The 21,898-nt window shown below is 46.3% G+C and overlaps 7 protein-coding genes across 7 annotated transcripts; 4 read left to right on the forward strand and 3 right to left on the reverse strand.

Annotated features, from left to right (window-relative positions):
- Positions 1-26: 26 nt before the first annotated feature.
- Positions 27-3,294, forward strand: TREMEDRAFT_71110 (uncharacterized protein). Its single transcript, XM_007003009.1, has 4 exons — positions 27-390; positions 657-915; positions 961-1,994; positions 2,044-3,294. Exons 2-4 carry the CDS (start codon positions 745-747, stop codon positions 3,032-3,034), a joined length of 2,196 nt encoding a protein of 731 aa, XP_007003071.1. The 5' UTR covers positions 27-390; positions 657-744; the 3' UTR covers positions 3,035-3,294.
- Positions 3,295-4,212: 918 nt separating this feature from the next.
- Positions 4,213-5,877, forward strand: TREMEDRAFT_73246 (uncharacterized protein; the record flags this gene model as incomplete). The annotated part of the gene is made up of 2 exons (XM_007003053.1): positions 4,213-4,263; positions 4,417-5,877. 2 exons carry the CDS (start codon positions 4,213-4,215, stop codon positions 5,770-5,772), a joined length of 1,407 nt encoding a protein of 468 aa, XP_007003115.1. The 3' UTR covers positions 5,773-5,877.
- A 442-nt stretch (positions 5,878-6,319) lies between these two features.
- TREMEDRAFT_60205 (uncharacterized protein) lies at positions 6,320-7,462 on the reverse strand (the record flags this gene model as incomplete). The annotated part of the gene is made up of 2 exons (XM_007002684.1): positions 6,320-7,369; positions 7,442-7,462. 2 exons carry the CDS (start codon positions 7,460-7,462, stop codon positions 6,320-6,322), a joined length of 1,071 nt encoding a protein of 356 aa, XP_007002746.1.
- Positions 7,463-7,928: 466 nt separating this feature from the next.
- On the reverse strand, positions 7,929-10,017 carry TREMEDRAFT_56379 (uncharacterized protein). The gene is made up of 8 exons (XM_007002548.1): positions 9,866-10,017; positions 9,705-9,812; positions 9,552-9,650; positions 9,396-9,505; positions 8,829-9,345; positions 8,496-8,751; positions 8,370-8,449; positions 7,929-8,321 (listed from the first exon to the last, which is right to left on the reverse strand). Exons 1-8 carry the CDS (start codon positions 9,896-9,898, stop codon positions 8,103-8,105), a joined length of 1,422 nt encoding a protein of 473 aa, XP_007002610.1. The 5' UTR covers positions 9,899-10,017; the 3' UTR covers positions 7,929-8,102.
- A 553-nt stretch (positions 10,018-10,570) lies between these two features.
- On the forward strand, positions 10,571-14,682 carry TREMEDRAFT_73248 (uncharacterized protein). Its single transcript, XM_007003054.1, has 19 exons — positions 10,571-10,847; positions 10,894-11,016; positions 11,069-11,152; positions 11,211-11,389; positions 11,436-11,605; positions 11,656-11,914; positions 11,955-12,036; positions 12,081-12,217; positions 12,261-12,481; positions 12,528-12,898; positions 12,944-13,069; positions 13,109-13,463; positions 13,510-13,658; positions 13,702-13,785; positions 13,832-13,932; positions 13,976-14,094; positions 14,139-14,276; positions 14,329-14,466; positions 14,512-14,682. Exons 1-19 carry the CDS (start codon positions 10,767-10,769, stop codon positions 14,601-14,603), a joined length of 3,009 nt encoding a protein of 1,002 aa, XP_007003116.1. The 5' UTR covers positions 10,571-10,766; the 3' UTR covers positions 14,604-14,682.
- A 59-nt stretch (positions 14,683-14,741) lies between these two features.
- On the reverse strand, positions 14,742-18,554 carry TREMEDRAFT_42713 (uncharacterized protein). The gene is made up of 6 exons (XM_007002482.1): positions 17,972-18,554; positions 17,635-17,866; positions 17,486-17,582; positions 16,685-17,333; positions 16,156-16,632; positions 14,742-15,815 (listed from the first exon to the last, which is right to left on the reverse strand). Exons 1-6 carry the CDS (start codon positions 18,336-18,338, stop codon positions 14,842-14,844), a joined length of 2,796 nt encoding a protein of 931 aa, XP_007002544.1. The 5' UTR covers positions 18,339-18,554; the 3' UTR covers positions 14,742-14,841.
- A 1,449-nt stretch (positions 18,555-20,003) lies between these two features.
- Positions 20,004-20,909, forward strand: TREMEDRAFT_56382 (uncharacterized protein). The gene is made up of 2 exons (XM_007002549.1): positions 20,004-20,232; positions 20,360-20,909. The coding sequence occupies exons 1-2, from the start codon at positions 20,127-20,129 to the stop codon at positions 20,653-20,655; spliced, it is 402 nt and encodes a 133-aa protein (XP_007002611.1). The 5' UTR covers positions 20,004-20,126; the 3' UTR covers positions 20,656-20,909.
- The last annotated feature ends 989 nt before the right edge of the window (positions 20,910-21,898 follow it).

The raw sequence follows: 21,898 nt of genomic DNA on the forward strand, positions 1-21,898 counted from the left end.
TAGATTTGTCTGCCTTGAAGCCTTTCACTTTACCTCACAGACATAAGTAGAGAAATCCTCGTCCTTTACTGCGCTATCTGTTTGAATCGAGGATATTGAATCTCCGAAGGGACCCGCATCGGCCATCCGACCGAAGCAAGGAAGGAAGGAGAAACACGGGGAACGGGGAAAGACCACCTTGGTCGCCACGTTGACCCTAACTTAACTCTTCTCTCTTTACTATTACTCCATCACTTTCTCATCCTCCCATAAGTGGTATCTCCTCGATCCTTTCCACTTTCTCCCATTCTGACACTCCATACGACATCTTAAGTATTGAGTGTGGATCGAAGAAGATATCTTTTGACAGGGTGGATGAGTCAGTAGTGGCAAACCATCGGCGGAATAAGGGTGAGGCATCCTTCCACAGATCCTCTTCACCTGACTAGTCTCACTCCACCTTATTTCCCCCATCTCCTCTTTTTCCTCAGACTATCTACACCTTTCCTTTATCGCCTGGTATAGCTTCCTCACTTGACATAGCATCAGAGAACATCTTTCCTCTCTCATACACATCGGTCTCATTTACCGCCCTTTGGGGATTTTTTTAGACTTAAATACGCGATTACCTGTCCCCTCAAACCTAACACCTTTCGCTGACACCTTTCTCTTCCTAGTCTTCAACCCTCATTCCAACATCTTTTCGACCCCTTTGTCTCACTCCATCGCATTTTTACACTTTACCTCTATCCACTTTCTCTCATTATGGATTTCTTCTCTCCTTCTCTCACAGCCTCTTCTTCCACCACTTCAGCCGTCTCTCAGTCATCGCCTCCCAACCAGCCTGACAACATGGACGATCCGATGAGTCCACTGGATTTTTTCAACTTTTCTTCTTTCGATGAGAACGAGACCGAGAATGAGGCATCTACAACTGTAAGTCTTGAGTTCCTTCCGACATGGATGCAACTCATACTTCAGGCTCACTCGCCAACGACGATATCTCCCAACCACACTCCCTCCCCTCTCCCGGGTACATTCTCACCCCTCGTCGTCGCGGGTACAGGGGAATACGAAGATTTCGACTTCGACATGGGTCTCGGTAAACTGGTCGATATGAACACAACGGAACATATTCCCTTGATCAAGACAGAACCCATCGACCATACTTGGACAGTGGGTTCGATCAGTGATAGTCCTGTCGCCACCCAGCCTATGGCATTGGCTGTCCCTCAAGTAGAAACAGAGCCTATCATTTCGGTGCCGGCTGATCTCCCACTTGATCGTCTTACCCCCGAACAACAATTATTATTCTCTCAAGTCTTTCTCAATGCACTCACCACATATGCGAAGACCATTAGTAAGACTACTGGTGACACAGTATCCCCGCCGATGACTGTCAACCCAGCTATGTTGTCTTCATCATCATCGTTCGACCCACAATTCCCACTATCGATCAATGCGTCGTCGTCATCCAGTGTTAGTCCTTCAATCAACGACCAGCCGTCGTCAGCCTCCCTTCTCTCAGCCCCCATTTTGGCCCCCATGCCTTCGCCTCGAGCTGGTCCGTCTCGTCTCGAGCCTAGCCCATCAGGCGAACCACGTGATTACCACCGCGAGGCCAGCCCTCCCTTGCGAGAAGTACGTCAAGGCTCCACGTTTAGTTCCATTGAAGATATCGAGGCCAAGATCGACCGCCTCATGCCGTCTTCGGATATCTTTAACTCGGGGCGTGGAAAGGGGGGAAAGAAAGGTGGCGGTGTCTCGAGTGTCGTACGTGCCGACGACGAAGAGTTGAACGATGATGACTCGTGGCGACCCTCAAAGGAAGAGTATGAAAAGCTTGGTTCCAAGGAGAAAAGACAACTACGCAACAAGCTATCCGCTCGTGCTTTCCGGAACAGGAAAAACGAATACGTTGGCAGGCTCGAGACCCATTTGAGGGACAGGGATGCAATCATTGAGGACATGAGAGCCGAGTTGGTCAACAGTAAGACGGAGAACATGGATCTTCGGTACGTAATCTCTGTCATCTGGAATGGTACATCGCTAAATCCTTACTAGTCGCGAGCTCGAGGCTCTTAAACAAAGCACTATGACCATCCTTCACCCTGAATCTGCTCAAGAGCTCACTCCCGTTCCCCCGCTCATGGCAGCGTTCGCTAAAACCCCTTTGCCTCTATCCTCTTCCGGTCATGTACCAAAGCGAACTTCCACTCCCACCATCAATACCCGCAAAGACCTCTCGAGTTCTGCCCGTGGGTTCTGGGGTGGTGCCGAGAGCAATATGTTCGGAGGTGGATCAACGATCTGTCATCATTTGTTCACACCCGATCTCGTTCTACCGGAATCTGACATGTCTGCCGGTACACCAGCTGCTTTCACCTCTTCTAAATCCAAGACTCCACTCAAGTCTATGGTCGACATGCCGCGAATCAACCTCAATCCCGCACTTGATGTTGCCGACGTCCGTGGTTTCGACTTGCGCGGTTTAGGCAAAGGAGGTGACTTGACGACAACCTTCCACGAATGGACAGAAGACAATGCCTTTTCTCTCCGTTCATTAAACGACTACAACGAGCAGCTCTGGAGACGTTCGGTCCGTGAGGCAGCGCATGAAAAAGCCAACGTACCTCTTCACTTGCGTCCCAAGTTTTACGTCGAGGAGAAGGTCTCGTCACGTCCTTCGACCCCGTCTCAATCCGGTCGCTCTTCTCCTACTTCCACTAAGAGTGTGGCAGGCAAGATTGCTTCCTCTTTCTGGACGACTTTCGAAGGTCCCAAGAACACGGAGTCACTGACTGCGTATGTCACTGGTGCCACTCGACTGAAGAACCTACCCAAGGTGGAAGAGTTCAACGAGAAGGCTTCACTCGTGGGGTCGACTAAAGCTAAAGAAGCGTCAGCCGCCGCGGATGCCTTGAGTGCAGCTATGGGAAGTTTAAAGTTGGTAACTGGGACAGGTGGACGTTTGGACAATTTTAGTGCGAGGGAGAACCCTTTGGGAACGCTTTCGACTTTTTTCAAACATGCCGCTACTCCTACAAGAGCGTAGTGGTGAAGTAAATCAAACTGAATCGGAGTTTTTGGAGAGACGTTTAGAGACAATATATGATGGATATGATGATGATAGTATGGGTGAAATGATGAGAAGATAATGGAATGATGGTGGAATATTATCGGATGGACGTTTGAAGAGACACAGAAGAGAAGATATATATATCAGAAGAGGAACTTTTTTAAGGGATATTTTGACAACCGCTCGAGAACAACATTTGTATGTGTATATAGATCCATGTACGAGTTGTTTTATTGATTTGTCTACTAATTCCCCTTTTGCTTATTTGATCGTACAGGGTACAACCCTCTGTCTGACACACGTCATATTCACGTTTCATTCGCACACTTGATCAAAGATTGATCTTTCCTGAACATTGTCATGTTCCTGATCCTTGATAATTTAGGAGTTTTGACTTTTCAATCAACTTGTACTTTTCCATATCATTCCACCCTTCACAACTGGTAACGTTAACGACCGTTTCTAAGCTACTGTGATTACTCATAACGCACGGAATGAAAATTCTCCGATTCCTTTAGTCTAAAAAAGACAATTCCCGCGGATCAAACCGAAGTACGGAGATTCAAAAACTCCATGTTTTAGTATGGTTTTTTTATTATCTCGTGTATAGATTGATCGGAAGAAGTAACCCCCACCTTGGGATTTTTTTCTCAGTCCAGACTTCTGACTCTTTTTTTTCTTCAAAAAAAGAATGATGTAAGAAAATGAGACGATGACAGAGGGGGGTGGGAGAGGGGTTCCTTTGGTTTTGATTTATACATATAAAACCTCCCCCTTCATCAAGTTACACCGCCCTTGGTATCCTCGAGGAAAGTATGTATCGCCCTTCTTTCTTTTTTTTTCATTCTACTCGTCTCATCTAAGTATATATATTTCTCATATTTCATATTTCTACTCTCTATCAACTTTTTTCCAAAACTTTATCAAGGAAAAAAAATCCATCAAACGGTTACAATCTTTTCCCCCGTCATCTGAATTTTCAACCTACTTTATTCATTCGATCGACAATCATCAATCTGATCCAATCTATTTATTCACTTTGGTGTATTCTTTCATCATTCCAACATTTAGACTTGTTTTCTTCTCTTCATCCTCCGATAGTTCATATTTTGTCATAGATCGAAGAGTGAGGAAGTCAGGAGGAGTTTTGAAAGATGTCAGAAGAATCATTTGAGGTTTTCAATTCAGGAGAAGGAGAATCTGACGTGAGTATTTATTTCATTTGACCAGAAGAGTGGTCGAGATGGACAAGATGGCCGAGATGCATAAGACGGTTATGATGGGACGATATGGTTGAGCGGGGGAAATATGGTTGAGATGGGACGATATGGTTAGTACGTTTACTGATACCCCAACAGTCATTATTTCATGTTTCCAATTGGGACTTACCCTTAAGAACCAATGTGGAAGTATTCGAAAGCCGAAGGAGGTTGAAGATTTTATCTGATCTCATCCCTGACCAAGAAGATTTTTCGGATCCGACTTCTTTATCCCCCATTCCTCACGTTTCTCGACTTTCCCCTTCCGATCCATCTGACCCTGAACATTCCGCAGCGTTTGACCCTAAGGATACTTCACACCCTTCGAACCATTTCGACCAAAGGTCATCTCAACACCATTCAGTATCATCTGAAGATGAAAGGTCAATCTCAACATTCACCGCTCCACGATTAGGACCTGAACTTTTACGTCGAATAATTTCTTTTTGTCCACCTTCAACCTTGAGTGTATTATTACGAACAAACCAATCACTTTTTCTCCTCTCTTCTCAACATCTTTACCACACAATAGATCTTCGTCTTCCTGAATCTCATCCCACTTCTGCAACATTCAAAAAATGGACCAACCAACTGGTCGGTTGGGATCTTCCATCCAATTCAAATCTCAAACTCCTTTTATTATCACAAACCAGGATTCTAGAATTCGCAGCTCTTCATCCGACTCATCCAAAGATAGAACCACATTTAACTCTATCAATATTCCCTAAATGTCACATCGTTCGATTATTGGCATGGACAGGATTTGTCGGATGTGATAATCGTTTTTGTTCATTATTCGAAGGATGTAAAGCTGAAAGGGTGGTATTAGATACGGAAGATGGTGATCCTGATGCTATACCATATAGAACGATTCATTTCCCTTCTCATAAATTAGAAAACGTAAAGGTTATGGTGGTTTTGTTGAGATCTCCACATAGACTTCCACTAGCTTTGACAAGGACCAGATTACAAGAGTTTTTAGGATTATGTCCGAATTTGGAAAGATTGGATATAGGTTTGGTCACTATCAAAGATGAGACTTGGGAGATGGGACATGATGCCATGAGGAAAAGAGCCGGGGAGAGGGCAATGGGATTGGGAAAGTTTCTGGGGTGTTTATGTGTCGATAATCCTGGAGTGGAAGTGAGAGTGGTGAATGCTGATAATGTTCAGGCGGGGTTGGTTTCCGAAGTCGGAGGAATGAAGGGGATGGTAGAGAAGGAAATGAAGATTTTGCAGAGAGGGATCAAGGTGAATGCTCGAGTGGGACAAGAACAGGAAGAAAGGACTGAGGGTGAGGAAGGTGGAGATGTACCGAGTGTAGGAGGGAAGGGTAAAGAAAGAGTCGTCGAGCCCAGAGAACCGACCTTCATCACCATGGAGGATTTCTTGGCAGAGGAAGGGTACGATTGGGTTGGGGTTTTCCGATATGCCTCGGGAAGGCCAATGGTGTGAGCGATGGAATCGAGTAGAGAAGATTTATGGGTCAAGGCGTCATCTGGTTGGTAGGAGTGTACTATATAGATTATATTCATGGAATGGGTTGATGACATATATGGCACTCACTTGATATGGGAAGCAGGATGATCGAACAGAAGGGTTGTCCCTCTCTCTACTATTGAATCTTCTCCATCTGCTTGATCCTCTGGTAGGAAGGGCGAATTTGGTTCGTAAAGAGTATATTGAGTCGATTGTAAGGTCCACGAGGTGTCCTCACTGCTTGTAAGAGGTGAGGGCTTGACAGAATCGTCAATGGCCCACTATCAAGACATACTCTTAGCACATTTTCAGTATCAATATCATAGTATGATGGAACAGAAATCGTTGTCAGGTCAGTGATGCCACGGCTCGTAAGATTTATCTCGTGACAGTGCTTGTATGACGTATGATATGATAATGACAATGTGATGGAAAGATTGGTTACTCTACTCATCAGCTTCATTCACTCATACCAAACACTCACAAAGATGTTCTACTCAACAGATCAACAATGAGACATCTTTCATTTCTTTTCCATTTGAGTTTCCTTAAGCCACCTATCAACTTCTTCCAATGACAAAACACCAAACCAATCCTTCTCCTCCACATATTCTTTCATCGACATGAACCTTGTCCTTGATAAATCAATTGGTAATTCTTCCCTTGAAATTATCCTATTTCCCTCTCCAGCCTTATTAAGTCTTTCCACATCGGCAAAGAAAGCTTCTTGAAAATGTTCTTCAGACGAATCCCTTCGATCAGGTTCAGGAGGCATTTGAAAATCCAAACAATCCGCATTGACAATTTCAACTTTTACATTCCCATCCTTTCTCAAAGTATGTAAAGCCATTGCGTAATCTATGAGAGGACGATCACCATATGGTGGGATTCTCCACATTGGCATAGAATTAGGTGGAAGGTTTATGATTGTAATTTTTTTCAATAAACTAGCTGAATTACGTGAATCTTTTAAACGTCTAGAAAAATCCACATGATCAGAAAGACATCCACCAGGTCGAAGGATACAAACTAATTTTTCGTAAGTTATATCATCGGAAGGTGGCATAGGTGAACCTTTTCTATCCAAAACCAATGTTGTGATATGAAAATCTTTCATAACTTGGCATTGTTGTAAAGAACAATGATGTGGACCATTAGGACCTTGAAGAATTAAAACTTTACAATTGGGGAAAAGATTAGAAAGTTTTGGAAATGGTGTTTCGTCGATATGATCATGAATGAATGTCGTCTTTATGATTTGAGTATGTCGAAGTAAAGATAATTTCAAGTTTTTCAATGTGATATTGGTACCTGGATTCATATGGACAGTGGAATCATCGAGATCGTATCCTATCAGAGGATCATTGGGACGTCTGTGGGTATGGTTAACAGATGGAGTAAGATCGATAGATAATTCTCGATAGAGGAAAGGACCCGCCAGGTCGAACAGGTGTTTATTGGTACGGAGACATATGGCAAGTGTGGGTTTGTTGGCAAAAGATAAGATGTTGCTCATGATCTCAGGAGCGATCAAGGGATGTGGGAGTTGAGAAGCCATAGATATTACTGGATCCTGAGGTACAGTCAGCGTATGTCCTTCCTGAACATATGCCATCATTATTGAAGAGTAGGCGTCGACACTCACGGATGTGGTCAAATCAGACATTGTTGAGAGTGACAAATAGTCGTGAGAGAACTTTGAGAGGGGGTGAAGAAAGATTTGTTATCAAGTCCTGAAGGTGACCGACCGAACAAGGACCCAAACGATGATGGTCAGATTGAAAAAAATGTTGGGTCACTTGGAAACGAAAGGTCGCATGGTGTCAAGTTTCCAATGGCGACCAAAAGCACGTGGTGACCAAAAGCGAGGCCGCCGACGCCGACGCCGAATTCCCACCGCCAGAGTGGCCAGCAACATCGTGACCGATGGTCGGGATGTTAGGGGACTGTCAAGGTATTGTAGGAAGATGTGGAGGAAGAGGAGATACGGGTTTATACTAGCGAGAGGAAAGCAACGCAGAGAAGGCTTAATTCTACAGTACGAGTGTACCGGCAACTGACAATTTCCCAGTCAATTTGGTTCCGGGCCGTTCCGGTTTTCCTGTCAGGTGCGAGTATAGATCCACGACCAGCATCAGATGAATGATATGACATTGACCACTATGGCAATTGTACAGAATGAATACGATCATGATGAGATGACCGAAGAATGTCTAGAGAGAACCACTGAAAAAAACAAACGTAACAAACCTCAAACCTTCACCTTCCGAACGATGCCGCATACTGCGGTCGAAACGACAGAGCGCCTACTCGCCACGGACAATCTTGCTGGTGTCAAGAACGCCCGGAAGAGGGAAGCTGGTGGCAAATTTCACCACGTCCTCTTTGAGTTGAGCGATGAGTTTGGGAGATTCACCGTTACCAGACTCGTACGCCTTGACAAAGTCTTTGAGAAGCTTCGAGCCAGCTTCTTTCTGGGTAGCAAGGGAGATCTGAACGACACGGTGAAGGAATTCGGCAACTTGCTAAACAATGGTCAGGATCTCAACCTTGCTCAAATTCCCATGACTCACCTCGACATCTTTCTCGACCATAGAACGCGAGGTGAGGGCGGAAGCACCAATTCTGACACCACCAGGAACCAAGGCGGACGCTGTACTGTTAGCTCATCTGCGGCGAATGAACAAAAGTGTACACACTGTCACCGGCGACGGCGTTCTTGTTCAACGTGATATGCGCAGCGTCACAGATCTTCTCAACTTTGGAGCCAGTCAAACCGATGGGACGAAGATCCCAGAGGATCAGATGGTTGTCGGTCCCATCAGTCTGCAGCTTGTAGCCATATCTGAAGAGGACGTTTGCCATAGCGGCGGCGTTGGCACGAACTTGCTTTGCGTATGCCTTGAAAGCTGGATCGGCAGCTTGCTTGAGAGCGACGGCAATACCGGCGATGGTCTAGGGGTCAGCATTCAATGAACTGATAGAGGAAGGCCGTGGAGAGGGACAAAGAGATTTGAATTTGATGAACTCACATTGTTGTGGGGACCACCTTGGCAAGCGGGGAAGACAGCAGCGTTCACCCTGGCTTCAAGATCTGCTTCCTTGTCTTTTCTGAAGAAAATCAATCCAGCCCTGGGACCACGGAGAGTCTTGTGCGTCGTAGTCGTGACTACATCGCAGTATTCAAACGGCGAGTTCTGCTCGGCCGCAGCTACAAGCCCAGAGATGTGTGCCATGTCAGACAAGAGGTAGGCTCCCTGCGAATCGGCAATCTTTCGTAGACGAGCGTAGTCCCAGTCACGGGGGTAGGCGGAGCCACCACATACGACCAAACGAGGCTTGTAGAGGTTGGCGTTGGTCTCGAGCTGCTGGTAGTCGAGGTATCCGGTTTCGGGGATGACGCGGTAAGGGAAAGATTGGAAGTAGATGGAAGAGGCTGTAATCTTCTTCTTGGCTGTGTAGTAGCCGTGAGTCAAGTGACCACCGTCGGGAAGACCGAGACCCATGATCCTGTCCTGAGGGTTGATGAGGGCCGTGAAGGCGGCAAAGCTGTACATCAATGAGGGGGTCTTTCCCGCTGTAGGGTGACGACGACTCACTTGGCAGTTGATCCAGAGTAAGGCTGAACGTTTACACCCCAGACCTTGGGATCGAGGTTGAAGGCCTTGAGGGCTCGCTCCCGACAGAGGTTCTCGAGGATGTCGATGTACTGTTGTTCAGTGTGCCATTCTTGATGAGATAGCAGTTACACATACCTCGTTGCCTCCGTAGTACCTAGCGCCGGGAAGACCCTCCGAGTATTTGTTGGTGAGGATAGATCCGTTCGCCTCCATCACAGCCAGAGAGGTCAAGTTCTGCCGTCAACCTATGTGCGAACACCGATCGAAAGTATGGTGAGAAAAACTCACTTCGGACGCAATGAGCTCGAGACCAGAGAACTGACGCCATGTCTCCTGCTCGACGATCTTGGCCACTTCTGGGTCGGCCTCAGCCAGAGGCTTGTACAGGCAGCTGTTCTAAGTTGAATCAGCCCTCATTCCGCGATCGAAAAAATTATGGGACGACTCACGAAATCTTCGGGAATAGGAATGGAAGAAGACATTCTGGCAGAAAATTCGCTGATTGCCGGGATACGCGTAGAGCGAGATATGTGAGCAGAAGAGAGACGAGCAAGAGGGGTAGATAAAGCACGAATAGATCTCAGAAACATAAGCGCGCAAGAAAGAGCAAGAAAAAAGAGGTTGAGTCGAGGGAGGGACAGGAAGAATTTCGAGGGTGCCTGAAAATTTGGACCCTGACTAGACTGGCGGGCCTTGCTGTTAGGCGCGTAGACAATCGGGAAACGGGCAAGGTTGGGGAGACGCGACGACTGCAGACTGGATTGAATAGGGAATGTGAGATCGAAGAACCAGTAGTACTCTAATGTACTGTAGAGAGTAGTGGTGGGAAAAGATAAGGGAGAGAAAGATTGATCACTTACACTGTTGTGTTGGATTGATGGGAAAAGAAAGAAAAACGAGGCCCGTTTTAAGTCTGGCAAGATTGCATGAACAAAGTTTGGTCTTCTGTCAGATCGACCTTGTCCAAACAGGTCACGTCAAATTGACTTGATCTCAGCTCCCATATTGCCTCTCATGGCTGTCTCTGCTCATGTTTGGGGCATGCATGACGATGTCTTTGGTATCATTTGAGCCATGTGCATTATTGCAATTTAACTTGAGTAAAGCCACGCGGCTGTCTTTGAGCTGACTCACCTCCACTTTACACTCACCTCACTCCCCCCACTGCAGTAGTTATCTACCAATAGAGTACTGCTTATATTACTCACTCTACAGCGGCCATTCTGCAACATTCATTTACCCCTTTCATCTCTCAACCGTCACTCGTTCAATTCCCTTCCGTTCCAAAAGCATCCTCGTCTCACCTCCCGCATCTTCTCTTCCCCACAACAGCGGTCATGCCGCAGGACGATGAGGGTGCTGTGCGTGGCTGAGAAGCCCAGCATAGCTAAAAGTATCACTCAGATTCTCTCTGGAGGCAGATGGGACACTGTGCGTACTCTGTCTGTTACTCTGCAATTGACTGATCGAATTTTAGCGAGATTCTGGTCATCCATATATCCGAAATCTGGACTTTGCTTACCGGCTTCCTCCCCCATTGGGAGGTGTGGGTGATGCAGACTTTACCGTCACGGCTGTTTTGGGACATCTGACATCAAGTGTGAGCTCCATTGTTTCATCTCCGCATACGAAGAATCTCATTTGATCGATAGGACTTTGACGAGAACCATAGAAAGTGGGGGTCATGCGATCCATTTGCCCTTTTCGACGCTCCAATTCTCACTTATGTCGACACAGTAGGTCATTTTCACCTGATCGACTCATCATCGTCCATCGACTAGCTGACGTGTGTAGAAATTCAAACCGGTCGAACGCAACCTCATCAACGAAGCTCGCCGCGCCGACCTTCTCATCATCTGGACAGATTGTGATCGTGAAGGTGAACACATCGGTTCAGAAGTCGTAGCAGCATGCAGGAAGGGAAATTCCCGGATCAGAGTGAAGAGAGCCCGATTCAGTGCTATCATTCCTGCGTAAGCTCCATAAGATCCTGCCTGGGAGTTGAGCTCAAGTGGCTAGTCAAATTCATCAGGCATGTCGTTCGGCAAACGATCTGGACATGAAACAAGCGGACGCTGTGGAAGCGAGGATCAACTTGGATCTGAGAATAGGAGCTGCTTTTTCAAGGTTGGTGACTCTGGGTTTGCAGAACAGAGTGCCAGAACTGGGACAACAAGTCATCAGCTATGGTAAGTTCTGTCCGACCGGTCCGCCGAACCCCTCCCAAGCTGACCAACAGGTCCATGTCAATTTCCCACCCTGGGGTTCGTGGTGGACCAGTACAATCGTGTACAGTCGTTCGTCCCGGAACCTTTCTGGTACATCTATGTGGCGATCCAACGTCAGGAGGAAGGTGAGGAAGAGCCGTCCACCGTGGAATTCAAGTGGCGTAGAAATCATTTATTCGATATGGAAGCAGCTTTTGTATTGTATGAACGATGTGTGGAGGAGCCCATGGCAAAGGTGATTAGAGTGGAGACCAAGCCAACGACAAAATGGTGAGCTTCTTCGGCGAAGAGATTTAAACTCATTATACAGGAAGCCTCTTCCTCTCACCACGGTTGAGCTCCAGCAATCAGGGTCAAGGCTGCTTCAAATGACTCCGAAAAGTGTCCTAGACGTGGGCTGAGCAAGTCATCCCCACGAAGCTTAGCTGATAGGTAGATCGCCGAAAAGCTGTACCAAAAGGGTTTCCTGAGCTATCCTCGTACTGAAACGGATCAATACGATTCGGCGTTCGACTTCACCTCCCTGATTCAAAAGCAAACTCATGATCAAGTCTGGGGAGGCTTTGCTCAAAAGTGAGTCGAAGAGTCATATGAAATTGATAGCTACTGAGGTCAGACTACTGGATGGCGAATTTCAGCGGCCTAGGAACGGTAAAAAGAACGATAAAGCCCATCCGCCCATTCATCCCACTGCACACGCCAGCAATCTCTCTCCGGAAGAACGCAAAGTTTTCGAACTCGTCACGCGCCGATTTCTGGCTTCTTGTTCCTCTAATGCGGAGGGTAAAACAACGACAGTGGAGATCGTCATCGCAGACGAGTATTTCTCAGCCTCTGGTCAGCTGCTTGCCCCTTGCCTTCGGCCGGAAAGCTGATCCACTAGGACTCGTAATCACTCGACGAAATTATCTTGAAGTCTATCATTACGACAAATGGTCATCGTCCTCACTACCTGACTTCCAAGAGAACGAAACGTTCATGCCATCCATTTGCGAATTGAAAGAGGGATCGACTAGTCGCCCCAACTTACTCACCGAAGCAGACCTGGTGGGATTGATGGATAGGAATGGGATAGGGACCGATGCGACCATCGCAGAGCACATTTCCAAAGTTATAGAACGCGGTTATGTCAAGGAAAGACAAGAACAACGGATCAAGTACCTCGTGCCTTCCACATTGGGGGTCGGTCTGGTGGAGGGTTTCAATCAGATTGGATTTGACAAATCTCTTAGCAAACCACAATTACGAGCTGAGGTGCGTCATCGAAGGGAAATATATGTCAGATGCTGACTGTACCAGACCGAGCATAGCATGCAGCTCATCTGCAATGCTCAACGGACGAAGCAGGATGTTTTACAGTACACTATCGATCAGTACAAGGAGGTCTTCATCAAAGCTCGTAGGGAGTTTCAAACAGTCATCGATGTAAGTGTTCAGCTACTGGTGGTACGTATCTGATGTCAGTCGGTTTTGAGCTACCTTCACGGAGCTGGGGAAGCTCAAGAAGCTCTTCGAGCAGCCATGCAAGGTGGAAGAGGTGGGGGTGGCAGAGGTGGACGAGGAGGCAGAGGGGGTCGGGGGGGCCGCGGAGGTCGGGGCGGCGCTGCCCCTAGACGTGGCAGAGACGACGACGATGGCGATGACTCTGATGGAGATGACCCCCCTCCTCCTGCTGGTGGCGCTGCTGCTCGGGGACGATCGACAAGAGGAAGAGCGAAATCTACACGGATAGCCGCCCCTAGACGTGGACCTGCCAGGACGCCAGCTGTGGACGACAACGACGAGCCTCCTCGTGCCAAAAAGCGCAGATCGGTCAACGGTGAGTTGCTGGTGAACTGGTCCCTTCGCTCTGAAGTTGATCATAGACGCCCCTACGCAAGGGAATAGCAGTGCCAAATTGTGCAATTGCGGTTTGGAAGCCGTCCAGAGGACAGTCATGAAAGCCGAGTCGGTCCATCAAGGTAGACAATTCCATACTTGTCCCAAACCCAAGGACGAACAATGTGGCTATTTTGTGAGTCGCCTCTCTTTCCAGCCAGGTTCTAGCTGACAAGCAGGAATGGTGTGACGACGTTCCCGTTGCTGGACCTAGTCGTCCTCCCTCACGTACTACCGGGTCCACGAAAGGACGGAATAAGATTGTGAGCACCTGTCTTTAGCCCTGATTCCGATCGACTTATGTGATAGGCGCCTGATCGTGGATCTGGGGAGAAAAAATGTAATTGCGATTTGGAAGCGGTGATCATCACGGTGGCGAAGGAAGGCCCTAACAAGGGTCGTAAATTCTGGTCTGTATCGTCGTACAATGTATTGTCAAATACTGACAGGAAGGACATGTCCTAATAATCCAAAAGCCCGATGTGGGTTCTTCGAATGGGATGATGAGGCTTCCGGAAATACTCCAGCTCCATTCCCGAGTAATGGATCAGGAAGCGGTGGTCAGACTGGCGGTATGTCCTTTTGTGTGTGACATGACCATGAGCTGATGATGTAGAGTGTTTCAAATGTGGACAGAGTGGACATTGGTCTTCCGCTTGTCCGAATGACGATGGACCACCGGGACGTAATGCCGGTCCCGCCCGTTCTGGCGCATCAAGTAATCGAAATGGGAACAGTGGTGGTGGTGGTGGTGGTGAGCTTGTTCGGAGATAAGCTGTTGAGACACACGAGAGCTGACAATGTAGAATGTTTCAAGTGTGGTCAATCGGGTCATTGGGCATCTGCATGTCCGAATGAAGAGGGAGGGAGTATAACATCATTTCCTCCTAAACGTCAAAAGACTGCTGCACGGGGAGGAAGTGGGACGAAGAGCTCAGCGGGTGGTGAGTGATCTGTGGTATTCCAAACTAGGATGAGCTGATGATTAGAGTGTTTCAATTGCGGGAAGAAAGGACATTGGGCGAGTGATTGTCCGAATGAGGCTGGACAGAAATCATTTCGAAAGGGGAAAGGAAGATGATAGATGTGTTTTGGGCTTAGTGCGAGACTGAGAAGGAATGAAGAATGAAGTATCAATCATGAATCTGCATATGTCCCTGTAAGCTTCTGTGCATCGTGTCAGTTGCTATTGTATTTCAAACATGAACTCAGGATCAGTCAACGATATGCAAGTATGCAACGACAAGAATGACACGAAAGTACTAGTGATCACGACACGACAAAGAGACAAAATTCCCCCCTCCCCCCTTGCCTCCATTCTATTGTCCATCTTCCGTGGATTCCCCTTCTTTCACCATCTCCCTTGAAATCTCTCCCCCATCCTCTCCTCCTCCTTCTCTTTTGCTAGATGAAGAAGAAAACGAAGCTGATCCTTCGATCAACTTTTCAAAACCCAACCATTCTTCTTTTTTCATACTATAAGTTTCCTCACCTTGTTTCGGGAATCCACCCGATTTAACCTCTTTAACATAACCTTCAACAGCTTTTCTCATTTCTTTACCAACCTCACCGAAATGTCTTACGAATTTAGCTTTTTGTTTACCACCAAGACCTTCTTCATACATTCCTAAAACATCACTTATAACTAAAACCTGACCACTCGTACCGTTTCCAGCTCCAATACCAATAGTCGGTATATTTAAATCATTCGTTATTTTACTCGCTAATTTATGTGGGATAGCTTCTAATAGGATCATTGTTGAACCTGCCAATTCCATTTTTTTCGATAATTCATAAATATCAAAAGCTTTTGAAGAATCACGTCCTTGTACTAAATAACCAGATAAAGAAATAGCTCTTTGTGGTTGTAAACCTAAATGTGGTATTGTAGGTATACCGAATTTATTTAATTGTTTTATTAAAGGTATTATTTCTTCACCACCTTCTATTTTTATACCATCTATCAAACCTTCTTTTATCAAACGGATACTTGATTTTATCCCTGTTGTAATATCAGATTCGAATGAACCGAATGGTAAATCCGCGAAAATAAATGGTGTTTTAGCTCCACGAGTTACAGCTTTACAATGATGTATCATTTCTTCTAATGTTATTTGTGTTGTAGTTGAATGACCTAAACATACTTGAGATAAAGAATCTCCGACTAAAACCATATCGACTCCACATGTTTCGGAAATTAACGATGTTGGGTAATCGTAGGCTGTTAAACAAGTTATAGGGATGGATTGAGAAGCTAGATGACGTAGATGAGAGATTGTGACTTTTCGACGACCTGTAACATTAATATCGCTTCGTACTTTGTTGGTTTTTTTCATCATGTGTCGACGGATTGGAAGTGTTCAGTGGATACGATCACAAAGGTGTAAGAGGGCGTGTCAGGATATCTCATATTGGGGCATTGTGAATGGATTGCATATTGATGTATGAGATGATATTTGATTCCTTTATCACTACACATGATTTGGGCCTTGGAGAGTATATGCCACAAGAGAAAGATATAAATGATTGGGTTCTGGAGTTGTGGGTGAAGAGGTGAATTATAGTAGACGAGTGAAAGTTGAGATGGTAGGGAAATAGAGAGACGGAGATGAATAAGGACTACCCACCAGAACCAGGAGGAGGATCAGTCGGATGAACGCTTGATCGACGAGACGAACTTGAGAATTCCCTTCGTTGACCATTCGACGAGAAGGGAGATGACGACGGCGGTGATGAGCTTGATGAGGATGTCGAAGATTCAGACGATGACGAGCTGAACGATGACATCTCGCTCTGAGACAACGATGAAGATGATAAAGTCGGAGAGGGACTTTGATAAGTGATTATTCCATCCTCATCCCATTCCCCATCTCCTTCGACCAACTCCCCAACAGGCCATCCCTCCATAGCTAAACTCATTTCCGCCTCAGAACCCATAGGCACACCGTCAAAGTCCACTTCAGCAGGCATGAGTCTTCTCAATCCTCTTGCCCTATCCACAGACTTGGATTTAGGTTCATGTGGGAAGATATCCCCCCATGTCGCCTTGCGCGCATCGTGATATACTTGTTTCGAATGTGATTTTGCAAAGATGATTCTCTTGATTTTCTCTGATCCGTCAGCTTATGTCGATTCACGAGTCGAGAGGTCAGTTTGACTCACCATCGGTACAGCAGACATCCATGATGACATGTCCTGATCGTTTCATTGGTGCTGCAACTAATCTAGGCCAGCTATACGCCTCTCCTCTCAGATCTGGGATTTTCGGAGATTGAGCAGTTTCCAAAGAGAGGTCATGTGGAAGTAAAGAAACCATTTCATATTCCCCACCTTCCACTCTATGCAATTCACTTTTCCCAGCTTTTTTCTCCCTTTCCTTCTGAGCGACTTCCAATCCTACTCCACCTATCCTACCTTCTTTGCTATTAACACTCACGGGCCGTGGTCCACGACCGATGACTAGATATGTATACCCCACATCTTCATCACCTCTCTTAGAATGTTTTGTCTTTCTCACGAAAGATGGTCGTTGTAGACGCTGAGAAAAACCGCAAATATCTCGAAGACCCACTAAAGGACAAGGACCATCATGAGGACAAGGAGCTATGACATGTAAAGGGTTCTCAGGAGTTGAAAGGGAAAGAAGTTGAGTTCGAGCGGATGAGATCGCTTCCCATCCTGCTGGATTTGCGCGATCTACAAGGATGATATAGGACGAAGACAAAGAGAGAAGTTGTCGTATGTGAACTTTACGAGCTGAGACAGTAGGAAGGGTGGAGAGATGAAAAGTCGACATGACAACTTTGGGCGGCTGATCATCAATGATTTTCAATCATAATTAGTGAGACACACCTTTGAAAGTAATTCCGGAGATGGTTTCATTGTGAACGAGAATTTGGTATTCCCTGGTAGTCCGGATTCAGACGTTTCGTCTGTTGATCGCATCGTGTTAGAATTGCTGACCAGCCGTTTGGCCAACTCTCTTCCATGCTTTGAAGCATGGACCAGTTGATATTCCATGTCTTGTAAACCTAATTGATCTCTATAATCCATTGTGGCCCTAGAAATTCAGCCCTGAACAGACCGGGAGTAAGATAGTGAAGAATACTCACCAAATACCTGCCCCACTGCCCCCTGATACGTCGATGACAGGTCCGTCCATCCAACCCGACTCCAATCTTTTGTCCAACTCATTCAGTATGTTGCGCACGGCGGCATATTGGCCAGGGAGAATAGCAGCGACTTTAGCCAGAGCAGTCTCTGAAGAAGGGAGTAATTTAGATTTTCTAGGAGAAGATTCGAGGAGATCAAGAAATGTTTTCCGGACTGTGCGAGGGTCCCCAGCTGAAAGTCAGCGACCATAAATTGTGCTTCGCTGCCCTCCACTTGATGACCAACACAAGAACACACAGCCAATAGAAGGAAGATAGAAATAAGAAAAGCACTCACCATATATCTCCCTCTGCACTCCATCAATCAACGCTTGAGGGAGGATAACAGATCCTATTCGTTTCGACCCCAAGACAGCAGCAGGACTCCGACGCTCAGGTCTTCTCTCCAATTCTTCTTCACTGATTTGAGGACCGGCCAGAGGTTGAAACCCATCTTCCAGAGACAGGTTGTCGGTGACCAGCTGAGCATCCGGTAAAGCTGACCGTAAAGGAGCCAATCGACGTGTTGCATCGACATGGTGAAGGAAAGGCAAGTATGACTCGTCCACTTGTACCGTCGTCCTTGTTTCCAACCTCACCGCAGAAGCCAGACCTCTGCATAGCAGGTGCGACTGTCTGACCAGCCGTGCCGGACGTGGAAGCATGTCTGATGGGTTGACAGTGGACCGACGGCCGACGAGCGTACGGAAAATGAGTCAAAGGAAAGATGGTGAGTCGACGAGTGAGGAGAAATTCATCGGTAATTGGTGGGTCACGTGCCTCGGTCATCCACGTGGATCCCACGCGGCATATCCGATTACCGGATGTGGCACTATACCGCTCTGACCGTATGTTTGCAACAAATTGATAATTGGAAAGGGTGAAAGAAAGCAATACTACTGTAATGATAATTGACAAGCTGCATTCCACCGTAAGGATGTCCGAGGTCTAGGAGGGAGCCGAACAGGCACAATTTGTATGAGTCAACAGCGGCGAGACCTCTCTTCAAGGTTCACCCGCGTTAACTAGAAATGTCCAACTGATGATCTATGTAACCCACTTTTCTCTCCCTCGTGACCAAGCCTCCTGAGCTCCTGAGCCTCTCACCCTTTATATCCGTCAATCCTCTCACCCGAAAGTCGTTTCTTGTCCGATGGCGTTGCTTCAAGGCGTAAACATGGCGTATCCTCGTGACCGTGAGTGAGCAGCTGCTTCCTGTAAGTATCAATATTAATACATACCCTCCACTTCACTCTATTCATATCCCAAACGCTTGTAACATCAGTTTCTTAATCAAGTTTTCAACATCACCGGATTTCCCCCGCCTGGGAACGAGTTCATACAACATTCCAGACCGAAGAATCACCATAACGACGATCGAGGACGTGACCAAAATCGTCATTTGTCGAAAACGGACCTAGGACCCAAGACGCACCGATTTGGGTCGACCGCGTATGACCATTGACGACGGAGCAGTGTTACGAGTTCTTCAAACTGGTCAAGCTGTGTAAAAACAAGATATAGATTATTTCCTTGTTCCTATTCATCCCGGCGTACGGCTTCTGCTTTTTCGACTTCAAAGTATTCTGAACATCTCATCGAGGGTTAAAGTCGAGACTTGACACCTTTCCTTGGGTACCACCCCTTGTCCCGTGCTTTGAATCAATTCATCATTATTATTTGATCAATCCACAAAATCAAGGGTCACCCCCGGAAACAACGTCCAGACAAGCAAGCATCGCCTCGTTCATTCCTCGGGTACTCGGAGGTTTCATCTGGATTTGAAGAGAGCTGTCCTCGATTCCATTCAAGTCATCAACACCTAACTACCACACTCTTTTACAATTTCGCATAATACTCACACTCATTTATCTTTCACCTTTTCTTGGAATACCCATCTCTTCTCTCTTTTACACTACTTCACACTCGTGTCCCGGCTGTACGGCAATACGCGCACTACGGCTACCACGGTTCACGGTAACGCGGTCTAACACGATTTAAAACTCCCCTTCCGCGTCTTCACGTGTACAAATACCAACACTAGCCGCAAAATGGAGAAGCGTGAGTGATTTCTTCTTATAGTCCATACCAAACATCCACCATATTCCATCTATCATCTAATCCCGAGCCGGTGACCGGCTATTGGACTACACTTGTCTAGTCATCAAAGACCGATCTAGTCCACGAGACCATGAGAATCACTCGGTCACATCATCATGTCCAAAAAAAGGAGATATTAACCCTCAGGACCTGACATGACTACTCTCCCATCTACACCATCTCAAACTTATTCTCCAAACCACACATCTTCCTCATACACTTCTGCAACTTGTACCTCCCCAACGACTTATCAACCTTGTACCCCTCCGTCACAATATCCATCTTCTCAGGCGGGCAGCAGTATTACCGGGCAGAGTCGATTTTCACCTAGAACTCCTGGGGAGAAAGAAGAGATGAATTGGGACGGACCAAGGATCGTGATGGGTGGTAGGGTGTCTCGACCTTCTAGTCCGGAAGGTGAAAAGTCGATGAGTATTGAAGTGCCAGCCATCATTTTGAGTGAGTGTTCTTTGTATCTCATCATCCCTTGCGTTATACGCGTATCTTCACCCAATATATACCTCAGCCGGAAAAATGCAGAAGACAGGTAAGAGAAGTACAGTTAATCTGTTAAACTGACAATTAGCCGAACCACCCCCTTACTCTTCACCTTTCCCCTCTCCAGGAGGTAAATCAACCATACTCCTCCCCGCCGTTATTCTCCCTTTATCATCTTCTTACCCATGTTCTCCCCCTTCCTCAAACTACGTACCCACTCCTCTTTACTCCTCAAACTTTGCTAACGCCCTCATCCGTCCCCAAGGATCAGGATACGCTATCGGTACCGCACTTCGGACAGTCCTACTTTTGCTTGTCATCTCGGTTGGAGCTTGGCATTTGTATAGCAGTCTATGTGCTGATCATTGGGAAGGTGGTGTATGAGTCATCTCCCTCCCTGTTCTTAGATAACTCGGTTTTGCAGCTGGTGGGATATGAATGAGAGAGTGGATGGATGGGACATGATCACGGATCCGATTTTAGTATTTACAGACGAAACGATTTGGAATGACTTTTTGACGCCCGATATAGGATATAAGATATAGGATATTATGGACATTGGACATTGTGACGTATCTAGTCATTGATCATCTATATATCTACGTTTAGTGGTTTGATGCAACTATGAGAGCAATGAGTATGACAGTCAAAACAACAATCCGTAGACGAAGTCACGAGGGTTTATGACTCTTCAAAGTCAACTTACTATTTCTGATCCCTGTGCAAACCAGTTGATAGATGAGTATGTAGACATATTAATGTATACATGACAAACAGAGATAACCCAAACTATCCCTCAAATATCCTTCCCAATGCTCTCCATCCCGATGTTCACCTCTCAGAGATTGATCATCACTTCACCTCCACTCATCGATACTCCACTTCGATATCTTTAGCAGGAATACTCCCACCTCCAGATGGCCACAATCGTAAGATCAACCAAAGTAAAACGACCACACCGACTATATATGCTATCATACGATATTGTCTGATTGTAGAGGTTGCAGCGACTGATCGGGAATGATGTCTAGATGTGGAGAAGAGAGAACCGGTGAGTCTTGAAAAGGTATTGCTCTTTTCGTCAGGAACACGACCCACACATCCAGCATATCTAATAAGGTTCAACGAATACTGCATTGGACAGATGATACGTGATGAAGTGAAGGGAAAGCATTCAAGATGTTTGGAATGATTGGGATGCTCACCATTTGATCAAGGTTTTGATTCCCACGGGTGGAATCATCGAGAATATCTATCGTCACCTAATATGAGCTTCTTGACCCTCCAAGACCAGCTCGAACATCCTGCATCAGACATTTGAAATACAAAACGTTTTGGGTAGACTTATGAGGTTCACACATAGGCGGATACAAAAGAAAGGGCATACCGATTTCAATTGCCTGATCTTTCCATGGAGAGAATTCAACTCTTCTTCATTTTGATGTTCCAACGTCTGATCGGTGGTACTACATCGTCAGTCTAAGCTTTGATTTTACTTGCAGTTTCTTTTTATTGGGATCATGTAATTGTGTGAGATGATCATTAGGTATCTGAGAGAGGCCTGTAAGTGCCCGTTGGGACGTGTGGGAAGTACAAAATTTGAGGGGGGCCGGCCGGGGGGGGGGGG

The sequence above is a fragment of the Tremella mesenterica genome, assembly GCF_000271645.1.
Source record: "Tremella mesenterica DSM 1558 unplaced genomic scaffold TREMEscaffold_2, whole genome shotgun sequence".
NCBI lineage: Eukaryota > Fungi > Basidiomycota > Tremellomycetes > Tremellales > Tremellaceae > Tremella > Tremella mesenterica.